Source organism: Petaurus breviceps, unplaced genomic scaffold, assembly GCF_028583685.1.
Source record: "Petaurus breviceps papuanus isolate PSGF00001 unplaced genomic scaffold, PetGlider_PUasm1.0 90845, whole genome shotgun sequence".
Classification (NCBI taxonomy): Eukaryota; Metazoa; Chordata; class Mammalia; order Diprotodontia; family Petauridae; genus Petaurus; species Petaurus breviceps.
Window position 1 is genome coordinate 5247361 of NW_027187359.1, and position 17718 is coordinate 5265078.

Consider the following 17718-nt stretch of genomic DNA (forward strand, 5'->3'; position numbering starts at 1 on the left):
CAATTCGGATCAAGTTCGGATCCTCTGACTCCAAATCCTATCACCTTTTCCATGAGCCAGGATGCTTCAGGAGCTAGAGAGTAGGGGATATCATCAAAAGAAATAAATGAGTGCAAAAAAGATGGGCTGGTCATGGACCAAGAGTGAAGGATAACAGGTGACTAGACCCTAGGCTCCTTTGGTACCCCTGCAATGGGAGGAAAAACCGAGGAAGGCATTCAGCACTTTGGATGAAGCTGCTGCAATGAATTTAGGGGGAAGGAATTACATAAGATGGGCTGGCATGAATGACTTAAAGATCTGTAGTGCTGGAAGGCAACACCCACCCAAATGATAGCATAGATACGCTGGCCTATTGGAATTAACAGGTGGATGGGAAATTGAACCTTAGGTGAACAGGAAGTGTGTCAATTTGTATCATGTACATAGGCCAAGAGGCTAATGGGAGCCTGTGGCAGGGGGCGGGGGTGGGGGAACCAAACTATATCCAAGAAAGAGCCGCAAGACAAAAGGACGTTATTCCGGTGATTTTCGGTTTTTCTTTTTGCACAAAAACAGTCCATTTATTCAAGTGTTCTCCAGCACAAGTACATTAGAAAGGATCTTTATTATACTCTTCTGGGCACCAAAAAATGGGATGAAGGCGGAACTGACAGACTCTCTACATCTGCTGCACGCATTGACCTCTTTAATTATTTCATAAACAGCTATGTCACGAGCATCACTTACACAGAGATACAACAGAACACCAGGGGAGGGCTGAGGGCTGAGGGCAGAGGGCCAGGGACTGCTCCCGCCAACCACCAACCACCTACCCGCGGGATCCTCTCACTCACGCCCTCTCCCTGTGATGTCGCAGAATCAGACTGTGAAATGTACACTATTTATTGTCAATAAATAGAGAAGCGACCTGAAACAAAATAAAACAAAAATAATGGAAGGATGCTGAAACCAAAACAGAAAGAAGAAAAGGTGGGCTTTTTTGTTTTTGTTTTTTTCGAAATAAGGAACTTTTAGAAAAACAAAGTTGGGGGTGGGGATGGGGGGAGAAACCGCATAGTCTGGGAAAAAAACAAAAGTCCTGCATTTAGCTGCATGGAATGTGGAATCAAGCGCTCTGCCTCTGGGGCCAAAGCCAGATCTCTGTAACAGTAAGAGTTTTGTTGTTTTGTTTTGTTTTTTAAACCAAATCCTCTACAGAGTTTATTCTGTATGAATACATGATTTCCCACAAATAGGTAAGCACCCGCTACTTCAATGCCTCAGCTAAAACACATGAAATCGCTCATTTAGTTTTCAAGTACAAAGTTAAAATGCCTTTTTAATAATAATATATCAGAGTAAAATAATAGTCTCTTTTAAACTCCACTACAAGAAAACAAAACAAACAGTCATTGTCCAGACAGCAGACTTAATTTAACAATATATATTTTTAATAAAATGTGTTTTTTTTTGTTTTTTTGTTTTTTTTAGCACCTTTTTGATTCACCTACTCCCGCTGTGTCTTCTAAGGAATTTAGGCATTTCTTTCCCTCTCATTTTGTTGACATCTAGGGCTGTTCAACAAAATTGCTTTACAAAATGAATTGTGACATGTTTCCAATTTCCCTATTCATCTCCCCAGGTTTGGGGCTGGAGACCGCTTGATCTAGCGTTAGGTAAAGCTACCCCCTTCCAATATGGGCTGATCCGAGGTGAGAATTTCCAGTTACTGGAGTCAACAGGGACTTGCCCATTCCTACTGGCCTCCTTTTGGGGGGAGGGGTTGGGGAGACACAAATTGGCAAATCACAGATGCTAGTCATGGGACCTTCCCTGACCCCACTGCCTCTGAGTCGCCCATTCCTCCCTGCCCCAAAACTCCACTTTTTTGGGGCCACAGCTAAGCAAGAGGCCACCAGAGGCCAACCTTAGTTGGCATTTCTGAAAAACAGGTGCAAGGGAATGAGTAGACTCTCTCCCTTCCCTTTCATCCCCATCCTTCCTTTACCAAAATGTAAAGATTTAAGAGCTGGTGCTTAGGGCAGTGGGGTTGATCCTTTGTGCTATGTATCCTTTAGCTGTCTCTCCCCTTCCAGATACCCCTGGGGTTGTCCACCAACCATGGTCACCCAGAACAGTTGGGTGGGTGGAATTCTCACCCAATTGGTCCTGATGAATCCACAGTCTCAGTAGGGAATGACAAAATGGGAAGCCCCCTCCCTGATAACCTTCTTTGTCCTACTTGGTACTGGAGAAAGGACCTGGGTTCCTGCCTGGTTATGTAACCCAAGGAGTCCCCATCACCCCATTTATTCACTGAACAAGGGCAGTACCTGCTAGTCATTTAGATTAACATCTCCACCATACCAGAGGACGCCTGACAACAAGGTCAAATGACTGATCCGCCAGGACCAAAGCACCAGGTTGGGGTAGGAACGGAAATCCTACCAGACAAAGTCCTGGGGGAAAGCAGGCTTGCTGTCTAGGTCAGCTTTGCCTGTGGAAGTCTCTGGCGTGTGTTTTATTCTGTTCATTTCAGAATGTTTTCAAGACTTGAAAATGCTTCCCTCCCCCCTCCCCCCGTCCCCAAATGATATCCAAGATGTTTCAGTACCACTGCCCCAATGAGGGCCAGGGTCCAACCCTACACTAGCTCCAGGGGGTTCCTGGGAAGGCTTCTGAAAACAGCTCTTGAGAGACCCCAGCCCCAAACAAAGCTCAGCACCAGGCATAACAATGACAGGAATTCTTAAAAACTGCATCCAAAATCAACTTTTATACATATACACATATATATATATATAGAATCTCATATAGTTAACTACTTATCTAAGATATGAAAACTAATGATTGCAGTGTTCCTGTAAGAACGTTCCCAAATGGCTCAGCTGAAATGCTTCCTTCTTTTGCTCCCAATTGTAGTTCCCAGACTGTCTTCTTAGCCAGGGTTGCATTCCTATCTAGGGTACCTCCCCACTAACTCTGGATCTTCCTACTACCAGAGAAGTAAGAGAAGAGAGCTGGCTGCTCCATATGGGAGGTGCCTCTGAAGGCTTGAGGGGAAGAAGCAGTACCTTCCCACTGGGATCTACCTAGACACAGCACGTAACCCAGGCCAATTCAATGAGCCCACCAAAGTCTCAAGACTCTGCCAGTCACATATGAACACCTGCTCTTTTGGTGCCAGAAACTATCCTTGGGAGCCCCCCTCATGAGCAACTTTGCTTTCCAATGGGATGTTCAGCTGCAAAAAAAAAAAAAAAGAAAAAGAAAAAGAAAAAGAAAAAAGAAAGAAAAAAGAAAAAAAAGGCATTTGCTTTCAGGTATAAGGAGATCAGAAGTGGCAACTCAGCACCCCTATTCTATCTTGGGTTTTTAAGAGGGGCTGGATCCAGAAACTTGGATCTGCCTATTGTTTTACCCCCACCCCCACCACCACCACCACCACATATAGATTATCTATTTCCCTCACTCACCCTGACCCTATCCGAGGGTTTAATACCAGCTAACATAAAGCCCCTTGGGTTCTCAGCAGCAGCCCAACTTCCTCATTTGCTCTTTGCCTCAGTCAACAGCTGCATTCTTTGGCACTGTGCCCTACCAAGTACTGGCAGGGTGGCTGGTCTGTCCCCTGAAGCCCTCATTTCTACAACATTGACAGATGCAGCATCATGGAAGTGACAGAAATGGTAGGAACAACTCTGAGTCGAATCCTGTCCCCTCCCTTTCTGCAGTTCCTACTAACCACTGTTCCCTTACAGCCCAGCTTCCCCCCTGTTCCCCATGAATGGAGCTGGGAATGCTCCCTCCCCTCTGCTGAACTTACAGGGCTCCCTATGAACTTAGGGAGCTTCATCTCCCTACTTCAAGGCACTCACTCTCTCCTCTGGAAGGTGCTTTGTTACCACCTGCAACCACTACTCAACACAGTAACCCAGAGGAGCCTGCAAATGCCTGAGGGAAGTGACTTCTTATGGAAGGCTCCCAGAGCGGCACCTTCATTGCAACATCAAGGCTCAGCACATTCAACCAAGTACCCCTATCTTGATGCTCCCTGTCAATTACAGACTCATGGGTCATTTGGGCCAGCCTCTGCTCTGGTCTGACTGGAAGTAGCAGGTTTGTACAAGCAGCTCCCAAAGCCACTTTGCCCAGTACTTTATTCAGCCAGATCCAGGGCTGGCCCAAATGACCCAAGTTCACAGTTTTCTCCTGCCAGGTAGTATGTTTCCCATCAGAACTTTCTGCTCTCTAGGTTCTTGTGGAATAAGAAAGTTAGCCACTGAAAACCAAGCCTCCAAGATAGTCACAGTAACAATCCCTTTCTCCAAGACTTCTCTTCTGAACAGCCATCATCTAGAAAGCGTAGTCTGGTTACCAGAATAGAAGAAAAGGTAGGGAGAAGTCCTCTCCCCTGGAGGGGCTAAGGAATCCAAAATCAACCCCCTCCAGGGCAGAATGCATTCTGGGAGGACCACATCCTTAAAGAAAAATCTCCAGGCTGGGATATGGGTCCCGAGACTGTCCCCAAACCTAAAAGCCTAGCCCATAGGATGATGGGATAGCATGCTTGGTTGGAGGGCTACCAAGAACCCTCTTCCCTTAATTAGGTTTTAACACCAATATCACTGGGAAGGGCATAAGGCTTGGCTAATATGAGCTCAGCCCAAGTCCATCCAGATCAGTTTTTTTAAAAATTCAGCGTTTTTAAGCACAAGTCTGGGAAACGGACAAGACTATATTGTGTTAGGAGCCAGGAAGAGGCTTTGGTGCTGAGGAGCAAAGGGTTGGTGAGCAGGAGCTGGGAGGGCCCTGCTGGCACAGAGTCGGGCACAGCGAAGACACTGGGACTGGGAAGACCTTGGAAACAAGTGTCGGCTGTGAGGGGAGGGAGCACCTTGGACTACTCAAGAGCAGCCCACCTCCTCCACTAGCCACTCCTAGAGTGGTGCTGGTGGCCTCCCAAACCAGGGTGAGATGGGGGAGGGGAGTGAAGCCCAGCTGGATAAAGAAGGGAAATAAAGGGGAGCACCACAAAGATAGGAAACCCAACACCAAACTCATCTCCAGTGGAAAACCAGTCATAATCCAAGAGGAGAAAACATCCAACACCAGTCACAATGCCATCCCTAGACTTAAAGGGATGGGTAGCTTAGTGTAGTTATTAGATGCCAATTTAAACAGAAGTTGGGTCTAGACTATTGGGGAACAAAGGTCCAGACAGCCCAAATGACAGCAGGAGCCTTTGGACATTGTCCTGGATGGACACTAGCTGTGGTGTTTAAAGGCCTTACTCAGGCATCTATCTCCCCCACCACCCACTTGCTCTGCTTGTATTGGCCCAAGGCTCTTTCCTATTTCCTCCAAGAAGTTCCTCAGGCTAAGTGGAAAGCCAGGAAAGATGGATGAGAAGGTTGACTTGGGTTGCACCTTGGAATCAGATGTTGGGATCCAGGGTTTTCTAGCTTAGGACCTTCCCATACTTCATGGGAAGCATTAAAGAGAAGTGCAGGCTATCATTTGGATGGGGGTGTCTCTTAGCTAAAATGTCAGCTGATCCAATCTCTCCCCTACCACCTGTAGCACCTTGGGAACTCGACAGCTCCTGGATGGCATGGAGAGCCCCCCCAAAAAAAGGTTAACTGCATTCAAGAGGATAGCAGGGTCGAGGTAAGTGGTTGTACGGGGCTCTACTCCATGAAATATTGGATCTTGGGGAAAGGTTATGTCTGTGTGTATATAACAGTGCAGCTGTAACTGTGTAGAAGTATGTTTGTATGTAAGAGATAGATTGATTTGTATGGGGCTATCTATGCCTGTGGCAAGGAAAGAGAAGGAAGGGTAGAGGCTTAGCAAGACTAAGTCATCTGCCCCCTCTCCCCCCTGCATTATATTTCATATATATGTCCCTATCTATGTATTTATATAGTGCCTATCACCAGAGGTCCTATCCTTCTGGGGATGGTAATATGGGACCTTGAACTTTAGAGAGTGCCTCCTATCTCTGCAGGTCCCAGGAGGCTCCATCCCCCCTCCCATTATAAAATATATATCTCTATATGCCACATATCTACACCCCATCTATCGAGGCAGGCATCTGCCCATTGGCTCATACCCTGGAGCCACCGAGTGTTTCCTCTTCCTACTGCCCAGCCAGGCCACCGGGCCCCTGTCTGCCAAAGTAGGAAGTGGGTCAAGTCTCTGGAAACAGGACTTGAAGCGTGGCTGACTCGAGGTAAAAAAACAAAAAACAAAAAAACAAAAACAAAACCCCCAAAAGATGATGAAAGAGTGCAGCCATCATCAGACCAAGTACTAGGAGGAGGGGTAGAGGAGGAACCACACGTACAATTCACATCACATTTAAAAGGAAAGAGAAAGAGACTGCCCCAGCCTTCCTCCCTCCAACTCTTGATATTCCTTAGACTTGAGAAGAACAAAGCGAAAGCTGAAGGAGGAGAGGAGTGACGGAACTCCAGAAGGCAGACTTTCAGGGATTGGTGAGCTGCCAAATTAGCACTGTACAAAGGGGACTATGGGCCTGGCCTGAGAAGGGAGGGGAGGGGGAGCCAGGATTCTTAGGGCACTGAAGCCACTGAAAAAAGAAAAAAAAGCACCCTGTTTTCCCCACCCTGCTCCCTGCACCTTGGTATTTAACCTAAAGGGAGGAGGGAGGGCAGTACTGGGCTTCATTTTTTTTCCAAAGGAAAAAAAAAACTTAAACAAACATAATCAGAATCAGGACCATAACAACAATTATAATAAACCAAGTCACCAGCCTTGCAGTATAAAACTGCAGCCTATGTTTGGAGATGACCAAAAACATCACTCCCCCTGGGGTTAGGGGCTGCCTTGTGCAGGGAAAGGGCAGATGGTAGGACAGGGGGGAGGTGGTTTTTCATAAAAGAACACACAAAAGGCGACTTAGACAGAAAAGCACCAGTACTTTTTGTATGTTTTTTTATTTCCTCCAGGATGGGGTTTTAGCTGTACATATCCCCAAACTCTGGATGGTCTCTGTGCCCCTCCATGAGATATCCTCCGGAGTCAGTGGAATGACTCAAGTAGGGGAACTGAGAACCTAGCCCTCCCTTGCCCCTGCCATCTAGCCCAGGGAGTTTTCCTTTTGGGAAATTTAGAAAAAAAATTATTGCATGACTCAGGAAAGGTTGTCTCCTGTTAGGGCGTCTCACTGTCTAACACCCTCAACCTTAACCTCTTCCCTACCCTTTTTGGCAGGGAGAAATGGAATATGGGGGATTATTTCCTAACCCCCTTTCTTCACCATTTACAAAATTAAAATAACATAAAATAACAATTTTTAAAAAAGAAAAAGACCATCTCTCCCTTTTCTCCATCCTTGGTTAAAACCCTTTGCACATAAGGCAACATGGAAGGTGATGTTTTTACTCATCTCGCTGTTGAAAAGCACCATTATGAAGTCGGGTTGTACAGTAGTAACAGTACCTTTTTATATATAGATATATATCTTGTATCTATCATATATATATATAAACTGTAAACAAGAGGTAACAGCGGCTTCTACAAACTGATTTTCTTCAAGGTTTCCTGTGGGGTAGGCACCTGAAATACTGTATAAAAGTGTATTGTTGTGGATGTTTTCATTTTCCTTGTTGCTAGTTGGGTTTCACTTTGTATCACCAGGAATGGTGCTGGTAAAATACCACTCAGTGGCTGGAGGTGACCTTGGCTGCCGCCGCCCTACTGAGTGTCTCCCTCGTTTTCTGTTCCTGCTTGTGCTCCTAATCTAATCAGACCCAAGCCAAAAAAAAAAAAAAAAAAAGAAAAAAAACAAAAAAAACTCAAATAACAAAAAAAACAACCCCCCCCAAAATATATATATATACACATTATATATATATATATGATAGATTTCTATAACATATTTCTTTCCCCCCCTCCCCCTTTCTCTCCTCTGCATGGTAGAGTTGCTGTTTTTATTTTGTTGAATATTTTTTTTGCTGTAGTTCCCTGTTTTCCTACTCCTCCTCTTACAGCATAAAAAAAAAAATTATAAACCCTCTTATTTCAGTCACAGCGAGAAGCCAAAACTGAGACAAACAGAAAACCCCTCTGGAAAGAGTGGAAAACTAAAATGTTTGACCCAAATAATAATAATAATATTAATAATAATAATAATAAAGAGGGGAGGGGAAGCTTGGTTTTGTTTTTTAAATAGGATCAAAGTTTAACATTGAAAAATCAGGAGATGACGTCCAACCCTTTTGCTTGGCGATGCCTTTGCGGATGTTTTCGCATCTGTGGTGGTTTTTTGTGTTTTGTTTGTTTGTTTGAAATTCCTTTTTTTCTCTTCCGGGTGCTGATGCTTCTCTCCATCCTCTCATTCTTGGTGGTTTTGCTTTGATTAGATGTCACTATCCCAGTTCACTTCCATGTCCCTTTACACACAGGCAAAATATTCCTTCAAGGGGGCGAAGAGGTGGCGAATCACAGGAACGCTCCATGACCGGCCTAGCAGTCTTTGCCTTGCCAAACGGCTCATGTTGGAGACATCCGTGTAATGGACTGGGAAGCCAAAGACCCTAAAAGAAGATATTGACAAAAAGGGAAGGAAGGGGTGAACCTGGAGGTCCCTTTCTTCAATCCTACATAACTCAGCAAATCTGTAATCAGAATACATGCCACAGTTTTTGAGGATTGTGTGAACAGAAGGTATATGAAACACTTTGGGAAATACTACTTAACATACACACACACATCTCTGCCAAGCACAAGCCAGCCAGCCAGCCAGCCTGCAGTTTTAATTTAATTTCTGAGAATTTTGGTCTGGGCTGACCAAAGCTATTGTGTCTCAAGTTCCCAAAGTTAACTTTCCAAATGAGCACTGGCTTTGAGGTCAGGGGACCTGTGGGAAACTAGTCTCTGCCCCTTCCTACTTGTTCAAGTGACCATTAATCCATCGGAGTTACTAAGTTTCCTCATTTGTAAAACAAGGGGGTTGAGCAAGGTGATTTCTAAGGTCCTTTATGAATCTATCTTAAAAATCTAATAACTTGGGGCAGCTAGGTGGCACAATAAATAGGGGACTGTCCCTGGAGTCAGGAGGATCTGAGTTCAAATCTAGCCTCAGACACTTGATATGCTTACTAGCTATGTGACCTTGGGCAAGTCACTTAAACCCAATTACCTTGCCTTCCCTTCTCCAAAAAAAAAATCTAGTAACTTCAAAATTTGTATGGGCATACAAATAAAGGAATGAAATAATCTCGACTCTGAAAGATCTTACAAATCCTGTGATCAAATGAACTTTATTAAACCAATACAGGTTATTGGGAGGCTCTGATAATACGATCACAAACCTAAACTTGGGAGTAATTTTAGAGGTCACTTTAGGGTCTAAAGCCCTCGTGGTCTAAAGGAGGAAATTCAAGGCCCAAAGTTATCCAGTCAATAAACATGCATTAAACATTTTCTGTATTCTAGACACTGGCCAAGTGTTAGAGAAGTGATGTGAGACTTGCCTGAAATCACACCAATGGTAAGTAGTCAAAGCAGGATTTGAACCCAGACCCCCTTGGGTTTTTAAAGCCCTTTCTGCCATATGTCTCTCTTAGGTGACAGATTCATGGCATTTGGATTAGTACTAGTATTATTTTCATAGTAATGTATATTGGGCTATTTCCCCTTGTACTTTTCCCCTCCCTTAAGATAACTAAGATTCTGAAATCTTGCCCTGCTCTAGGATTTCCCAATAAAAGTTCACCTTGTTCCTGAGGGTCCATATTTATGTTCCGATAGCTGAGTCCATACTCAGTAAAGAGTACAAGAAAATGAACCTTATTATCTCCCTATGTGTTTCTTGGAAATCTCAGCTTTGCCAGTGCCTAGGTCAGACCTACTGGATCTAAGAAGGAGACGCACAAGAGCCAGACCATTTTCTGAATTGAGACCCTCGCTACCCCTGTCCATCCCCCTCCCCCCCCACATACCAGCTCCCCTCCCAAGGAAATCTGACAGAAGGAGGAGGGAGAGAGAGAGGGTACCTCTCCATTTCAGTGCACCATAAGATGTCCTCTTTCTCATTCATGAAGACAGGAAAATGCTGGTCTTTGCCCTGCTTGATGGAGTTTGACCTAGTTGTAATGGTCCTCACTTTGCTGAACTAGAAAACACCAAGCAGAGAAGAGGTGTGAGTATCTTGGTACTACTGCTTTGCTCTGAGCCTGCTGAGGTCTGGCCCAGTCTCCTCTGATTCCGATGATGCAGGGCTGAGCAGAGAGCTTGACTCCTCCTGGCCCTCCATACCCCTCCCTGTTCTTCCCACTCTCCTGTGCTGGCCTTGACCTTTAACTCCAGTCCAGCTAGCTCCTAGTTTTAGCTTGTCTTGCTCTGCTTCCAGACAAATAGGTCTGGTCTCCAATGTGTTAACTTGAAGGTCAAAGAAGGGTACTGCTTTCTGCCCCAGGCACAAAGACGCCCAAGGTACCTTGAACTAAAAGTTCTTTAAATGCTTGGCAATGCTGACTCCAATAACAAATTCTCAGTTAAAGTGCTTCGTGCAGCTCCTGGTGACCTTGGAACCTGAGTTACCTGGACAGAGAGCAGATGAAGCTCTGGCCAGGAAGCCTCATCCAGTACTCAACGTCCACTCTGGAGGCAGAGGGAAAGAATGACAGAGAAACAGGCTAGTCCTCACCATGAATGTAAAGACAGGGAGAGCAGATCACGTGGCTGTTCTTTAGTTGGTCCCAGGCACCTCACTTCAGTCCCGCCAATCATCCCATTTTCCAGGCAGACATTCTGTGGCCCTACTTCTACCTTCCTGCTCCGCCAGAGCTGGTAGTTTTCTAAAACACCATTCTAACCCACTGACCAGTCCAGGCTTACCAGGAGGGAAAACAGATGCTTGGTCCCTCACCTTTGCTATCCTGCCATGCTCCAAACACTCCTGAAGCTCCAGCTTATCATTCACTGTAGATGCCAATGGCCTAGGAGATAGAAGAGGCCAATCAACAGGGAGGAAGATTTAGACACAGCCATTTGACACACACAGACTCCTGAAGCCAGTCCCCTGACTCACAACACTGACAACACACACCAACGGGTCAAACAGTTGTACAAATCCGCTAAGGGCTGGTGCTAAGGCTTACATAAGAGATACTCACACTGGCCCATCTGCACATCAGCAGATGGGCCCTGTGAAAGCTAGAAAGCTAAACACAGGATTTTAAAATGTACTTCCCAGAGTTAAAAAAAAAAATAAGTGCTGACTTTAGGGCACCTGTTTTAAGTTAATGAAATGAGTTGAAAATTTAAATAAGATTATTTCAATGTAGAACTTTACACATGCATTCACAATCCTGTGAATACATATACCAAAGAGCAAACCAGCACCCACACTCTAACTCTTAATCTCTCCTTTGCTTCTATTTGCTCAGTTCTTGCACTGACATACAAGGAATAAGACAGTATTGACCCACCCGGTCCTCAGGATGCCAGGCTGTCTACATAACACTTTTCTTCTAGTAAGTAAGAGGTGCTTAATAAATAAACTAACTGGTCCCCAGCCTTAGGTGAAAGGCCCCCCAGGGAGTGGAATGGACACCGTAGGCTGGCTTATTTCCTTGTGAGCCAAACAGCTGGAGCAGGCTACACTCTCCTAAGATCTCTAGGTAAAGAAAACAGTCCTGAAAACTTGTCCTCAGATAATAAGATTCTAGATGGTACGGTGGAAAGATCCCTGAACTGAAGGTCCAAAGCCCTGCTTTGCCTTTGGTCTTGGGCAAGTGTCTTGGCTTGCTTCTCTCGGCTTCAGTTTCCTTATCTATGAAACATAGCAAGTTAGATAAGTCTTTCAGGTCCCATCCAGTTGATGATTGCATGATTCAACCATCTAGTCCAGACACCTAAGATCCCATGACAAAATGCCTAACATAATGTAAATGAAAAGAACCCATACATAGAAAATCCTTGAAGCACTGTAATGACCAATCTTTGTCCATCTGGTAAACTACTCTGGTAAACAGATGATTCCTTTTTGATGGGGGCAGAAATAGTCACTGTCCAACTTGGCCTTTGGCTTTTTTGGTCACATACGTGGGAGGGTTTGATTGGGGGGGGGGGTGGAATAGGGGTAGGGTAGGGTTGGTGGGTAGAGGTGGAGAAAGGGCAACCTTATACTCTGGCTCTCCATTTTTTTAAAAACTAGACCTGTGATTTCATGTACTGAGCTCAGGGTAGGCCACTTCCTCCACCATTCCTGTTTGGCAAAAAAATTTGTCTGGGCCATGAGCAATAAAGTGACTTGTCCAGCGTCAATTGATCAGATCAACAAGCATTTACTAAGCTCTTACTGTAAACAGTGCTGGCTCTTAAGGAGTTTACATACTAATGGTAGAGACAATATATACATAAACAGGTACAGACTAGATGATTTCTTGCCTAACCTTCATCACTGAATGGGTCTTGCTTCAGTTAGACTGGGAAAAGATCTTAGCTTAAAAAGGCCATGGTCCCCCACTGCATCATGGATCTTCAGTCGTCTTGATCTATGTCTTGCCACTGGGCCCAGATGGTTCAAGAGGAGAAAGTGAGGCTGGTGACTTTGCACAGTCTTCTAATTAAATTCAAACTAAATCTAATTCACTTGCATGTTATGGTCCTCTTTGAGAATGAACAGACTAGATGCAAAATAACCCTACAAAGCAAGGTAGTGTGTGGGGGGGGAGGGCTGGAAAAGGACTCCAGGAGAAGGGAGTGTTCATTCTGAGTCTTAAGGAGAGCAATCGGAGAATGGGAAACAGCCACATCCTGTCTGAGGATCCCACAGTCAGTATGTGTGAAAAGCCCACATCTTCCCTGCTAGAAGGTCACCTCTCTATTAAATCACACTGCCCTCCAAACACTTTTTATACATATTTAGTATTCACTTATCTATCACTGTCCCTTTACCTCCCCCCAGTCCAGTAGGGAATTAGTTTTATTTCTATCTTTGTAACCCAAACCTGAGAACACAGTAGAAGTTTGATAAATGTTAGTTGAATGACTTAAAAAATGGGCTGGAGCCTCAGACACGTGACACACTAGCTGTGTGACCTTGGGCAAGTCACTTAGCCAATTGCCTTACTGTCCCCCCTCCAAAAAAATTTTAAATTAAAAAATAAAAAATGGGCTGGAGCATAAGTTCTTAAAAGTTCATTGATAGGGGTGGCCAGGTAGCACAGCGAGTAAGAGCATCGGTTCCAGTGTTGAGAAGACCTGGAGATCAAATCCCGGTCTCAGACACTTAGCACCCACCCAGAAACACCTGGCCGTGTAACCTTGAGCAAGTTACTTAACCCCAATTGCTTGGGGGGGCCAGGTGGCTCAGCGAGTAAGAGCACTGGCTCCAGTGTCGGGATGACCTGGATCAAATCCGGGCTTAGATACTCAGCACCACACCCAGAAATAACTGGCCGTGTAACCTTGAGCAAGTTACTTAACCCCAATTGCTTTAAAAAAAAAAAAGTTCATTGATATAAAAACAGAATTCCCTGGTCCCCCTGTGAGAGCTGGTCTCCCAGCATAGTTCAGGACTCATGATACCTGCAGTCACTGGCAACTCAGGAGTCTGGGGAACAGTTATAGCATCTGAAGGACCAGGCTCCCAAAGGCAGCAAAAAGTAGAGCCTCAGTGAAAACATTCACTGACTCCCAGGTAACTGAGGAATACCAGTGAAGTGATGGGGGTAGGGAGGGAATGTACATACAAAATATGTGTGCTACACACATGTAGGTTTACATGCCAACCACATGTAAGTTTACAGAGACTTCACAAATACACAAGCAAAGCATTGATACATGCATATAATACCCTGCACAGAGTAGGAATAGGAAACACACACACACACACAGAGCAACTCTGTCATTCCATCCCATATGCTCTAGTAAGTCACTGTTGTGTTGTAGGAGACTGGAGAAGGGAGGGAGGAAGACTCACAATGAGGCTGACAGCACTGCATGGCCTTCAGAAGACAAAATCTACAGCACACTAGTGCTAGCGTCGCCCCCTCCAAATAAGGGCTATGTGAATATTTGGTACCAGTATTGAGATTGACCCAATTTCTTTACAGGCCTCTCCTGGTTGGGAGAAAATTCAGGGCAAGAGAAAACATTTCCCAAGAGGTGTGGTGAGAGGTAGGTCGTGAAGGTGGACAAGTTGAGGGAAGAGATCCATCTTTTTTTCCCCATTGAATTGCAAATTCCAGCAGGTGTGCCCCCCCCACCCCGTCCCCCCCAGGCATCAAAATATCTTTTTACATCTTACACAGAAGGAACAAGACCTGTTTGGCAATGAAACTGAAAGTGCTTTTCATTCTAGACCACAAATTATCTTCATCTGTACAAATACAAGTTTTAAATCCTTCAAAAAACTGGTCTAGGGCCGCCAAAGAGGTGAAACCCTAATGGATTAAAGCAGAATTCTTTCAAGTACCAAGGTACTAATTGTTCACAGCTGGCCCCAACCTCAGTAGACACCTATGTTGGAGGAAGAGGAGAAGAAATAGTAATAATAACAACTACCTGTGATACCTGGGGCAAGACATCTGTACTCCTTGGGCCTTGTTCATCTCTGAGGAGCTGGGGTTAGATGCCTCTGAGGTCTTTGCCAGCCCTAGGTCTGTGATTCTCTGAACCAAGGAAAGGTAGTACTGCCTGGTCACCAGAGGGCTAGCCTTGAAGGCAGGGCAACCATGGTTAAGGTTAAGTCACAACCTCTGGATGTCCCAGGCAAATCTCATGGTGTAGTGGAATGGATGGTGTTTGGAGAGGACTAGGAAATCAGATTTCAGTTCTGCTCTTTACTACCAATGTGAACTCTGGTAAGTCATTTAATCTCTCTGAGCCTCAGTTTCCTCATCTGTAAGATGAAGGGGCTGCAAAGACTCAGTGGCCTCTGGTTCCTTGCCACTCTAAATGTCCACGATCTTGTCTGTGCTCATAGTACTATGGGCTCTCATTAGGGAACATGATACAATGACCCCTCTGGAGGCAGAGGGCCTAGTTCAAATTCTGACTTTGATGCTTACTACCAGTGTGACTATGAGCATGGCACTTAACCTCCTGGGCCTCAGTTTCCTCACCAGTAAAATGGGCATGGAGACAATAACATCCACCTCACAGAGTTGTGAGGATTAAATGAGATAATGTATATAAAGTACTTGGTAAAAGTTTAACTAGTTATATAAGCATGAGCCATTAACCATCTGTGAAGAATTCCCACATTGGGTCTTCCCTAGACTGATAAAATCATAGGTTTAGACTCTTCCCCCTGCTGTTTCCCCATACCCACCCCCCCCAAAAAAAAAACCCGACATTTATATAGTTTTAAGGTTTTCAGAGGCTGCCCAGTATAGTGGATAAAAGACTTGGCCATGAAGACCTCAGTTCAAGTCCCACCCACTTCTAACACATACTGGCTGAGTGACCTTGGATAAGTCATCTAACTCCAGCACTTTAGCAACTCTTTGAGACTATAACTTGTAGACAAGATGGTAACTTTCACTGGCATTGGTAGAGAGTCTCTTCACCTGTGAGTCCCTCATACCAAGGAATCAAAGGTCCAATCCCTTTAAAGTTTGCAGAGCACCTTACATACCACCTCATTTAACAAGATTATACATACGGTTCAATCAACACAAAATCAGCCTCACTACTAGAAAAAACATCGGCTCTTGGAATGAGAGGACAATGATTTATACCAAGCCATCAGACTGTGTGCTGAGAATATGGCTTAAGTGCTGTAACATTTGTGAGTCCCTGTTTCCCCTTGTCCTTTGCAGACATAAAAAGGAAAGAGGCTAGAACACTTGCTGATTAGGGAAGAGAGGGGGAGGGGAAACTGAGGTGTGGGTAGGGAGGAGGGAAGCAAAGTTCATTCCAAGGGCCCTGAGCCCTTCCAAGCCATGCAGATCACCCCAAATGTGCTGGTGCTCTCACCCTGCTCTCACCAACCTGTTCATACCGGGAAGGTTACCCCAGAAGTAGCGAGCCCTGTGTGCTGCTGACACTTCTTTGGCATCAATCATCACAGGGTTGGACTACAAGAAAGAAGACAGGAAAAAGAGTGAGGAGGGTTGTGAGGACCACTGACAAAATCCTTCCAAGCCATAAATTGAGGCAGGGCAGCTTCCGCTCCTGCTGGACATTCTTTAGCCTCAGTCCCCAAATAGAACCAGAACCCTACTCTTCTAGGAAAACCCAGGATTAACTGAAAGATCAAAGGCTGTCATTACTACAGGCTGGTACAGGGGAAGATTTGAAGCCAGTGGACACTGGTTTAAATCCCAGCCCTGCTATCTGCTTCCAGTATGACCTTGGGGAAAGTCACTTAATCTCTGACCTCAGGTAGATCACTTCAGCTTTGACCCTCAGGTAGGTCACTTAACTTCTCTCCTTAGTTCCCTCATCCGTAAAATGAGTGTATTGGATTTGACATCCTCTAAGGACTTTTCCAGTTATAAATCTCTATCTGGTGACAAAGTCAATATCTGGTTGCTTTTAATCTGCTAGTGCTTCTCCCCACTCAAGAATTACCTTTTATTTTGTCAGTGTATATTGTATGCTGTTATTGTTATTCAGTTGTGTCTGATTCTGTGACCCCCAAGGTTTTCTTGGCAGAGACACTGGAGTGGTTTGCTATTTCCTTCTCCAGCTCATTTTACAGATGAAGAAACTGAGACAAACAGGGTTGAGTGTCTTGCCCAGTTAATAAGTGTCTGAGGTCATATTTGAACTCAAGTCTTCCGGACTTCAGGCCCAGTGCTCTAACCTAGATTTGCACAACCTAGATTTATATTGTATAAGCCATACTTATATATCTACCTTGTTGTTGTTTCCCACAATAGAATACAATCCTCTGAGGGCAGGGATTGTCTCGTTTTTTGTATTTTTATCACCAGAATCTATCCTAGTTGCTTGGCAGAGTTGAATAAAGAATGCCTGTGTTGAGTATATGATATATCAAAATTTAAAATTACTGGGATCAAAAATAAGTTAGAGAAACTAGGATGTGTTTACTACCTGTGTAACTTCACCTCTCTGGGCATCCATATTTTCAACTTAAAAATTATGACCCAGAGGTCATAATAGGTGCCTTCTAACTCAAAAAAATTCCACCATCTCAGAATCATATTACTCTACTTATCTTCAATGCACCTTTGCAAGAAAACCAAGGCACGTTGGATCTGCCATAAGCACTATTTCCTAATACTTTCCATCAGAAAACTAGGTTTGGCATCAGATAGCTGGTTTAGAGAGGTGGGATCACAGGCTCATAAATCGAAAACTGAAGAGAACTCCAGAGGCTGTCTAGTTCAACCTCCTCATTTTGACAAATGAGGAAAACTGAGGGCCAGCATAGTGAACTGCTTTGCAAAGGTCATACATACAGTCAGGGTCAAAATCAGGATTTGAACCCACTGGCTCCGGCAGTATTTCTTTTTCCACCAGGCTAAGGGTTTGAATCCTGGCTCTTAATAACTATGGGACCATGGGAAAGGCATATAACCTCCTCTATTCAGAATTTCTTTCTCTGTAAAATGGGAGGGTTGGATCAGCCCAGTGATAACGGGTGCCACCCAGATTGCTTACACTTAGAATAAGGTGAAGAGAATGAACAACATAAGAATGCAACACGTGCCAACAATAACACAACGGGGAAGTCACATTTACATTGGCAACTCTGTTGTCAATACCCATGCCTCCCCTCCCACA

The 17718-nt window shown here is 44.6% G+C and overlaps 1 protein-coding gene across 4 annotated transcripts in view; it reads right to left on the reverse strand.

Annotated features, from left to right (window-relative positions):
* Positions 1-528: 528 nt before the first annotated feature.
* DNMT3A (DNA methyltransferase 3 alpha) overlaps positions 529-17718 on the reverse strand; it is a 151103-nt gene continuing 133913 nt past the window's right edge. For 3 of the 4 annotated variants that reach the window (XM_069071992.1, XM_069071991.1, XM_069071994.1), the window contains 4 exons: positions 15943-16043; positions 10883-10952; positions 10008-10126; positions 529-8546 (listed from right to left, as the gene is read on the reverse strand). In XM_069071992.1, the coding sequence (XP_068928093.1) occupies positions 8405-8546; positions 10008-10126; positions 10883-10952; positions 15943-16043 (432 nt within the window). In that variant the 3' untranslated portion in view covers positions 529-8404. The remainder of the gene's footprint in view (positions 8547-10007; positions 10127-10882; positions 10953-15942; positions 16044-17718) is intronic. The other variant, XM_069071993.1, reaches the window with a different exon arrangement.